Below are 10,594 nucleotides of genomic sequence, written 5' to 3'. Positions count from 1 at the left end.
TTGTGTCGCAATAAGAAAACCCAGGTGACTCTTGTGTAATCATCGAGGGCTGGCAAAAAAAAAAATGCACATGAGATGGATGGCCTTAATAAAATCTTATATATCATTTTTAAAATCATTTTTAATATATATATATATATGTATATAGATGGGTGCCTTGCTTTTCACTTAGGTTTTGAGAAGCCCCTAAACCTGAAAACAAAAGGAACAAAGAAGAGCTTCGGTCTCTTCCGTTTAAGCCATGGCTAATTCAAGAGTTGTTGGTGTCAAAGTTCGACTAATTTGTAATAGATATTGATTTTTGGAACTTCTTTAATACGCCGATTCACCTAAATCGCTGAATTGGCCGTTGACAGAATCGGCAGTCACAAACCGATTTTTACCACTGCCGAATGACCTGAGCACGGCACCGGACACTGAACTTCCTATGCGCATCAACTAAGCTCGTTTGCAACTTCGCACTATGCAAGCGAGGAGATAAGAAACCGTGTGTTCACATTGGCGGTTGGACGCGATTTAAGTGTGATACGGAAAATTTTTTAAAGGCTTGCGGCTGGCATGAGACTGTTTTCGTTTGTCCATCTTCCACAGCATTCCGTTTTCGACAGAGTCCAGGTGGGATTCTCCCGATTGACGCTGAAATGCCATTACATTTCGTTGCTTGAGGATGAATGCTCAAGCATCAAAAAGTTGAAGCAAATCCATGCTCAGGTAGTCACTGTCGGCCTCTCTCGTTCCACGTTTGTCATGAGTAGGATCCTGGCCTTTTGTGCCATCTCAGTAAATGGAGATCTAGATTATGCCCGCCAGGTTTTTTATCAAGTTGAGTACCCCACCATATTCAATTGGAATACTATGATAAGAGCATACTCTTTAAGCTCTAATCCTGAATCGGGTATCTGGTTTTATAAGCAGATGCTGTGCACTGGCTTGAATCCTAACCAACACACTTACCCTTTTGTCCTTAAGGCCTGCCCGGGTTGTTCATCATCATTTCTCGGGAGACTGGTTCATGCCCATGTAGCGAAGTTTGGGTTTGAGTTGGATATTTATGTTGTTAGTGCCCTTATTGCGATGTATTCAAGGTGTGGAAGTCTGCAATTTGCACAGCAAGTGTTCGATGAAAGCCCTAAGAGAAATATAGCTTCTTGGACGAGTTTGATCACTGGGTATTGTGGATGCGGAATGGTTCAGGTTGCACGTCAATTGTTTGCTGAAATGCCCGACAAAAATGAAGTGGCCTGGAGTGCCATCGTTTCTGGTTATGTGCGGAATGATTGCTTCTCTGAGGCGATTGAAGTGTTTAATGAACTGAGAAAGGCTAAGAAGAAGCCTAATTCATCCATGCTAGTTTCTGTTTTATCAGCTTGTGCTGCAGTTGGTGCTGTGGAGGAAGGGAAATGGGTGCACTCCTATATTGACGAAAACAAGCTTGGTTATGGTCTCGAACTTGGAACCGCACTTGTTAATTTTTATGCCAAAACTGGGTGTATAGGAACAGCACTTAAAGTTTTTGAACGTATGCCTGAAAAGGATGTATTGGCATGGAGTGCGATGATTATGGGTTTAGCAGTTCATGGGTTTACAAGTGAAGCAATTGATTTTTTAGTAAAAATGGAGGAAAACTCTGTCAAACCAAATTCTATAACCTTTATTGGGCTGCTGAGCGCTTGTAACCATGGAGGACTAGTGGAGCAAGGGTGGTACTACTTTAATCTCATGAGAACAAAGTATGGAATTTCCCCAACAATTGAGCATTACGGATGCATTGTTGATCTCATGAGTCGGGCAGGGAAACTTGTTGATGCTGAGAATTTAATAAACAGTATGCCAATGAAGCCTGATGGCATTGTTTGGGGTGCTTTACTGAATGGCTGCATGATTCACGGTTCTGTTGAATTGGGCGAGAGAGTGGGGAAACACCTAATTGAGTTAGATCCTCACCACAGTGGCCGGTATGTACTATTAGCCAATCTGTATGCAACTATGGGTGATTGGGATGGGGTTAGAAGCATAAGAAGAAGGATGAGAGATAAAAAAGTGATAATAATTCCTGGTTGCAGCTTCATTGAAATAAATGGGATCATTGATAGGTTTCTGGTCCATGATAAATCTCATCCTCAATCGACAGAAATATATGGCATCTTGAATGCACTAAATGGAGAACTGAGATCATCTTACTATGACAACTGGTTGGTTACATCACATTAAATCGAGAAAGAAGTTCCAGGTACATTTTTCATCATCTAGCTTCTTGTTTTGAAAATTTACTTTAGATATGTAAATTAATGTAATATCTCCAACATAAAAGAACACGATTTTAAACATATATGCTTTATTAAGACAGAATATTGAACTTTTGCTTAATGATTGTTTGTATCTGAAAGCAGTGGAGGGAGAATTTTAATTGAAAAAAGTGAAGCATCCTCAGCCTCTGCCAGTTCTGCTTTTGGGTAAAAATGAAGTAGATTTTTGTAGTGCCCTCCGGTTCCTCCAATATCTTTCTTGGTTATTTTCCTCAGTAAGTATGGCCAAATTTCCTGATCAACTATCAAATTGAGCATTTTTTATTTAATTACCAACATTTTAGTCTTTGGTTCAACGTTAATTACATGAGTGATGATCATAACATTTGACCTGCATGTCATATATATATATACAACTTAGTTAGTTTCATCATATACCCATAGCTGAGCTGAAGTTTGGTAACTAGCATATCAACGATGTTTGAACCACCGTGGCAGCTTTTTATAAAAAAAGGGTGATCATTGAAGACGTTATTTGTTTTTGTTTTGTGAATCACCTCTTATATTTTGGCATTCAAGTTAGTGAGATCATGAAAAGAGTGGAAAACAATTAAGTACCTTCAACTTCAATCAGGATCAAAGATTCAAGTGACAGCGGATATGGGTGCTGATCATAACTCCCAAATTGACCTGTAGAATTTATGGGTACCCTTAAACAGATCAGCTTGTAAATGATGTTTTATCAGAGGGATTACCATAAGTACATCTAGGTACCTGATCTTATTTGTTGATTGTTGAGTTGAGCACTGTGTATCATATGTATGTTGAAAGTATGACTTCAGGCAGGAGAAAGGGGGGTCTGGCATATTAGCAGCAGGAAGATTCAATTCTGCCACTCCTGGAACTGAGCAATTTGTTATGAAGGTTCCTAACAACAGGGTAGGTGTGGGTCAGTCTTTACCCCATATTATTTGGTATCTAGAAATTCATTTTCGTCTTAAATAGGATTGGTTATCTTTTTGGCTTGTAGATCTGATTACTGGCAAAGGCTGAGAAAATACAAGAGCAGGCAGAGCAGCTCTGGAGCTCTTATTCAGGTTTACTTCACTTATATAGGCATATTCCAGTGTCTATTTTTTTGATGTTTTGACTTTTAAACCATGATATATGGCACTGGCTCCTAGCATAGATCTACCTAATTTCAGGTGTTTACAAGGCCCAGTCACTATGTTGGCCCGCTTGTGATGTTTAATGTGCCAATGTCGAACATCACCAAATAGCTGGTTGTCATGATTCCCAAAGATGGGGATGACTGGAACTGTTTTGAATACTATAACTGTTTTGAGTCATTATAGCAGAAGTAACTCTAATGCACTTAGGATTAAAGGAATGCCTGAAAAATTAGCCTTCCCACAAGTAATTGTGGTCAGCCGGCATCTTCCCATCTCTTGCTTACATATACGTGCATGCTCCGTATTGCCAAGTCTTGATTTGCTTGTAGATCCCATGTGTACCTTGATGTTGCAGATTATTTCTCTTCATCTCCCTCTTGGTGATACATCCACCGAGAGAATGGTTAAGATGGATGGTACAGCAAAGGGCAAATTGAAATTTCAAAAATTAGTTGCTGAAGTTGTCAGCGATGTATCTTTTGTCTTTTCAGTTTGTCTTTCCTGGCCATGGCTGTCTACGTGCATTAGTTTTTTTGTCATTTTACGATGCTATTGGATTTTATTTCAAATTCTTGCCTTTAAGCATAATTGGTAGAGGTACCGCAATTATGGATTGCTTAGATTGCTCTGTAGATCTACTGGTCAGATGTACTTTGCATTTTTGCAACTATGGTTCTAGAGTTTGGAAACTTTTACTATTATTCACAGAAAAAGAGTTGATAGACACGAAGAATAAAAGAATGAAATCCGATTCTCTCCTATGCATATGCACATACTTTTGTACTTCATTTGTATATGATCATCATGGTCAGATATTGCAGACCCTGAAAAGCTGATGAACCTCAAACTTGAGGATCTGTCACTCTGTCAACAGGTTCGCCTGATTCCTCCGGGAACAATGGTTAGGCATGAAGGCCCAGATGGAGTCACAGGGCCCTTGGGCAGGAACTGGAACGGCAGCCAAGTGCCTCTCTCTTTCTTTTTCATCTCTTCAGTTGGCCTAATTCCCTCAAGTGACTTAATCCACGTACAGGAGAGAATGCAGATGAAGGCCAATACTCAACATAATTTCTCCACTGAGAGACGAATCAATTTTAGAGTGAAAATTGAAAACGTCAGCAAAGAAGAAATTTCTGGTTTCTACTGTGAATTATGAAAGACTGATACTTTCTATAAGTTCTTCAACTATTGGAGTTCGATATTGAAATATAGTCTTGGTTGATGGAGATTCAAATGTTTATATAGGGAAGGTGTTGAAATTTTTGGTTGTACCAAAACTATTATATTTACTAGTCAACACTTGACGGGGTCCTTCTCTGAGTTCTACTAATTTTTTTCACTTAGCTGCGTCAACATGAAGAAAATACAGCGGCGGAATTGAATTAATGTTTGGATATTCAGCTTTTACATGTTGGTGAAGCACGCGGGTTGACATAGACATGGCTGTTGGAGAAAACCTGAAGGGAAATGAAATATTTTTTCTGTATAACACCAAACCTCGAAAAGAGAAATTTTCAACGCGAACCTTTTTTTTTTTTTTGTGACTAACGCGTGGGTACATTCTCACGTGTTATCGAAAGGGTATTTTCATAATCTTAGTGGGGAGAAATTTTTTAGATTTCAATTTCGCCTTTATAGGAGGGAGTTTTCCATTTAATCATCAGGGACATTGTGATCTTCTTCAATCTATAACGCATGGTCCCTGTTGAGAACAATGACATACAACCTGCTTTGCATATCTGAGACTTTCCTTTGAAATGCGAAGTACCAGCGGTGAGAATAGCAAAAACGGGTTGTATGCCGAAGCTCCTAACGGGAGTTGGTGTTCGAGTTTGAAAATGGCAAAAATAGAAAAACAAGGCCTCTCTAGTCCACCCTAAGCACAAAAACGAGAAAAGGGAAAGAGAGGTTTTCAAGGAACGAAAATAGTCCGCACACAGTGGCGTGAGTGCTCGAGAACATGACGAACTTCTGAGGCACGAACAGAGTAAATCAGGCCTTGTGCAGGCAGTTTGCCCACACTATATTCACTCCAACAAACAATTTAAATTATTACATATTAGCGCCCCTCATATATATATATATATTAGTGCCAAAAGAACCAAAAAGCTATCTTGACCTCAAGTCAATGAAAAGCCTTTAGAAAACAATGGGGCCCACCAAGGATTCCACTCATCCTCATGAGCAGCTGCTTTGTCCAACATGTGACAAAGTGGGCGGAAAACTATGAAATCTCTCTCTCTCTCTCTCTCTCTCTCTCAGAGAGAGAGAGAGAGAGAGAGAGAGGCTAGTCTCTGCTTGTATAAACTCATCAGCTAGTAGCTAATAAAGTTCTTTCAACAGAAATATTCTTCCTGTGTACAAGAGGTTAAGGTTTTCATAAAATAGTCGGTCTCTCGACTCCAGCTTCTTCCTTTTTCCTGGGATTTTCCTTGCGTATCAATCGTCTCATAAAGAAGGAAGAAAATGTCCTCTACGAGCGAATTGGAAAGTTTTAGTTTCATGCACCAATCTCAAAATCACGGACTTGGAAGAATCAAATACATCAAGCAGATAACGCGTTCATTTGAATATGCAGCCAGCACATCAGCACATCACAACGCCTTCACATTACCATCTTGTAAATTTTCATTGTGTTGGTCTCAAGAACTTGGCAATTTGCACACATGAATAGAAAGACAGAAAGGGAATAGATTAACAAAAGAACGATCTAGCTCGTGCGAAATCTCTGTTGAATTTTCTGGAAGTAATATACTGAGATTGCATATTCCCGAAAAAAGGGAAATGTAACTAAAAGAATGAATGGATGAAAGAATGGAAGCTACGCTTCCCTAATGGCCATGGCAGTCTTGCTCTTCATCTGCGTTTGATCATAATGGTTGGCCACTGCAGACCCGGGGAAAAGTTTGTCAGTCTACATGTTCATGGTATGTCTCAACAGGGACGATTGCTTCCTCCTGGAACCGTAGTCGTGCATGAAGGTCCAGATGGCGTCACAGGTCCCTTGGGGAGCGACTCCAACAGTAGCCAGGTTCCTGTTCCCGCGTTGTTCATCTTCATCACCACTTCTTGAAGTGGTCTGATCGCTTCAAGAGGTTGAATCCACATGCAGAACAGAAAACAGATCAAGGAAAACACCGCAAATAGTTTCTTCATTATCTTCTAAGTTCAGGTAAGTGAAGAAATAGTACTGGCTATTTCTCTCTCTCTCTCTCTACTCTGCGGAAATTGAAAACAGCTAATGGTGTTGTAAATTGATGGAAATAAGATGAAGTTTGATGGTGAGCGGTGTTGTATATATATACATATACGGGAGCAACTCCTGACGACTTTAGCTGCAAGAGACTGTTCAATAGTTTGACGATGACCTCTTCTAAACTGCGGTCCCAAACCAAACATACCGGGTCAGACAACAAACAGTGGAGAGTGTGGACAAGATAACGCTTTGAACTGAGATTTCTTGTAACCTGCGCAAACGCGATGGATGACGTTGGGTGGGCATCCGTTTGCGGCGGTCATTTGTTGGATGCATTGCTCCAACTTTTTTTGGTTCAAAGATTGCCTTGAGTTTCTTTTCAATCATAAATCTGAAATTTGAATTATATTAGAAACAGACTTTTCTTTCTACTTCAAGTTACATTTTTTGTATCTTAAGGTCCAATTAAGTCTAAAATTTTCAAGTATTCTAAGTTTAAAGATTCAATTTCTTTCACAATTTAATACATGACAAACCTAATTATTTTTCTGCATTTGTTTATTTTTTATTTTCTTTTTTTCTTCAGAAGCAAGTAAACGTTTATTCCATAACTCTTAATATCAATATTGCCAGCAACTTTTTAGGTAACATTTAAAAATAATAATATTTCAATTTAAACATTTAAAATACTTCGTAAATGAAAAAAATCAATGATGATTCCTAAAGTAGTTTGTTTTTGTTTTTTATGGGGAATTTATAGTTTACATATTTTGAAATCTTTTATATATTAAAAAGTATTAAAATGTCATGAGATTTAAGTTGCCACCTAGAAAATTAACAAATGTTATTGTTTTCTTTTTCTTTTTTCCTCTCTTTGTAAATGAAAGCAGTATCATTTGGGGTTTCATAATAACAGAATAATAAATATGGCGTTTCTTAAATTGCTTCTAACTTTTTAAAATAGTGACATAAATGTAAATAAAGAAAATATACTTTAAATTTAATTACAATGACGCCTATGTGTCTTTGATATTTAATTCCAACTCAGAACCAAATCTAGCCAGTAAAAAAAATTGAAGTCTTCACGCTAATCAATCTTAGAATTGGATCTTCATTTAGGTGGCTGAATGTGAGAACAATGAGTTTAGAGAGTAGATTCGTAGGGTCAATTGCTTGATACTTCACTCAACAATGAAACGGTTTAGGTGGGTGATTTCTAAAGTAATTTGATTTACGATGAAATCATCTGACTCGTTTAAAAAAGTTAATGGTGATCTTGAAATTTTTTTAGATCGAAATTTATGTTAAACCTCTTATTGATACTTTAAAAGAAAAAATAATTAATTATTTAGTGACATACCTTTTTTATAATATGTATACTAGAGATACTTTTTTCAAACCTGCATTTTCATGCAGGAAATTCTATGCTATTTAATAGTGTCAAAAATTTATATAAATTTACAAAAAGAATAAAAAATTGGTCTGATACAACTTGAGAAAGCTAGTAAAAAATATTACAATTTCGGCTTCTTTATATATTTATAAAGTAAATTAAAAAATGGAAGAATATTTTTACTTAAGAATAATGTCATTTACAATAACGAAGATAATTCAAAAGATTTTTGAGTTTGAAATTACAGTGTAATGTTTAAACCATTAATCTAAATACTATATCTAAAATCACAGTAAATATATAAAAAAAATTATTTTTTTCTTCACTTATATAAATGTGGTTGATTTTCTAATATTTTACAATTAACATTCAAAGTTTGATTGTTTTCAAAAACTCATCATGTGTTTTCCATAACACTTCTTTTATATCAATTTTTATATTGTTAACATGACATTATGTGAAAGAGCCTTGAGCACCACGACATTCCAACATTGGAGGTCGCATGCCCAAAACATCCGATGACATGAGGTGGCAATACTACAATTCTACATTATGATTTTCTTTTCTTTTTTTTAAGAAAAAAACAAAGCTTGAAATGTAAAGCATGATAAAATCTAGAAATAGGCCTGGTTTAATGCATTTTGCACACACACGCACCACACACATAAATATTTTAGTACAGACTAATTTTAAAATTGATTTTTTATTTTTAAATTTTTTCTAAAAGCGTATTCACATTCACATGGTTTATGATTTGTCTGCTCGATCAAAGCAGAAAATGATTTATCTCGATTAATTATCTCCCACTTCTTTTGACCACAAATTTTGAACACCGTGCTGCAATATCATGTGTTTGACTTATTCCTAGTAACTCTTGAAAAGGTCAATAACCATCAATTTTGGACAGGGTGATGATATACTAAAGACTGTAATCACGTCCGAACACACACATGTTGACCATGGAAGGTGCATCAGGAAATCACAGGAATCTTTTAGTGTACACCAAAGTACTTTCAAAGGACCCAATTTGGTATTCATCTCCACCGGATCCAAAGTAAACTGCCATGTTAATTTATTAACCGCACCGGTAAAATCTAATGCCTTTTTTTTGAATCACAAGCTGCTCAATAATACTTCTACAAAAAAAACCTACCTACCTAGTTCCATGCGATATCCATATCTATATCCGGTTGAATCAGTACGTCATCCGTGTATATATATATATATATACACACACACACTCCATTCAAAACACGCTTTGGTCCATGACCGTCATCTGGTTTGTTGTTTGACCCGCTTTGTTTGTTAATGAAAAGCACACAATAAATTAAAGGTCATCGTCAAACTATTGAACAGAGAACTCCTTGGAACCAAAGTCGTCAACACTTGCTCACCATGTACATCTATATATGCACATATCTTTCAGCTTCATCACGCAATTCAACAAAACTCAATAGCAAACTCCCATCTTCCACGAATTTGCAGAACCATCTGTTGCGCCAATTTTTACGGGTTTCACGCACCCAGAGAGAGAGAGAGAGAGAGAGAGAGAGAGGCAGAGTCTGATCCCGTCGCACTCTTCAAGCTAACTTACAAGGGCGTCTCGATGAAGAAAGTATTTGCAATATTTGCGTTGTTTTGTGTTATTTTCTGCATGTGGATTCAACCTCTGAAAGCAATCAGGCCACTTGACCAAGTGGTGATGAAGATGAACAACATTAAGGGAACAAGAAGTTGGCAACCGTTGGAGTTGCTCCCCAAGGGACCTGTGACTCCATCTGGACCTTCATGCATGACCGGTTCCAGGAGGAAGCAAGCGCCCATGTTGATGAAGAAAGAAGACGAACGAGCGAGAGAGAGCGAGAAAGAGAGATCAACGTGAATTATGTGGTTTAGTTCAGAAAGAACCTACATCCACGCAAGAGGCTGCGTCTGATGATTATTCACTAAGAAACAATAAAAGAATTTGTAGATACATGAGGAGCACCATATTCCCATGATCTTATCATCTTCAAATATCGTCGTTCATGGGATATGCTAGCGGTTATTTTGCTGTACTTTCCTTCTTGTAAAATTTTGATTCTCCTTCAGTTGTGCCGTTCCTTCCTCGGCTATGATTCTCCTTTGTTGCTCCGATCATTAATTTGGCAAGCCTGTTCTCTTGGTCCTTAACAGAAAATCTAGACTCATTAAACTAAAAGCTACACTTGTTATCTCTTCAAAATTTCGTTAAATAAAAGAATATGAGCAGTTTTGTTTTTGGCATATGAAGAACATTATCCAACTGAATACAATTCATCTTTGTGTTGATGTTTCATTGCACCTACGTTCATGATTGGCACGTTCATTCCATCGTCCACCATTACGCTGTCCCAACCTATATACTATTGCTTTCCAATGTGGTCGTTGTCAATGGCTACAACATGATATGTATCTCCCGAATCGGGATGCCATTTATGATCTTGCGTGCACAGGTCATGCATACAAGTACTCCTAAAAGTGGGCTAGGTGGACAGATGTTGTTCACTAAGCGAAATGTGCATCGTGCACAACCGTGCAGGTAACCATGTGTCTAATTTGGTCCTTC

At 37.6% G+C, this 10,594-nt stretch overlaps 1 protein-coding gene across 5 annotated transcripts; it reads left to right on the top strand.

The window, feature by feature from the left end:
- The first annotated feature begins 278 nt into the window (after window positions 1-278).
- LOC116256510 (pentatricopeptide repeat-containing protein At5g66520-like) lies at window positions 279-4,658 on the top strand. 5 transcript variants are annotated; one of them, XM_031632893.2, is made up of 4 exons: window positions 281-2,230; window positions 2,391-2,521; window positions 3,089-3,185; window positions 3,277-4,658. In XM_031632893.2, exon 1 carries the CDS (start codon window positions 559-561, stop codon window positions 2,209-2,211), a length of 1,653 nt encoding a protein of 550 aa, XP_031488753.1. In that variant the 5' UTR covers window positions 281-558; the 3' UTR covers window positions 2,212-2,230; window positions 2,391-2,521; window positions 3,089-3,185; window positions 3,277-4,658. The 5 variants fall into 5 exon arrangements, with proteins under 5 accessions (XP_031488750.1, XP_031488753.1, XP_031488752.1 ...); XM_031632892.2 differs by having other exon boundaries at window positions 2,391-3,185; window positions 3,277-3,343; window positions 4,293-4,658; XM_050078455.1 differs by having other exon boundaries at window positions 2,391-3,185; window positions 3,277-3,343; window positions 4,240-4,658.
- Window positions 4,659-10,594: the final 5,936 nt, after the last annotated feature.

Source organism: Nymphaea colorata, chromosome 6 (genome assembly GCF_008831285.2).
Source record: "Nymphaea colorata isolate Beijing-Zhang1983 chromosome 6, ASM883128v2, whole genome shotgun sequence".
Classification (NCBI taxonomy): Eukaryota; Viridiplantae; Streptophyta; class Magnoliopsida; order Nymphaeales; family Nymphaeaceae; genus Nymphaea; species Nymphaea colorata.
Note: the sequence above shows the minus strand (reverse complement) of the source record. Positions and strands in the feature narration are given on the sequence as shown.

Coding starts and splice junctions, on each gene's coding strand:
- LOC116256510 (XM_031632890.2), top strand. CDS start 559: ATGAGACTGTTTTCGTTTGTCCATCTTCCACAGCATTCCGTTTTCGAC.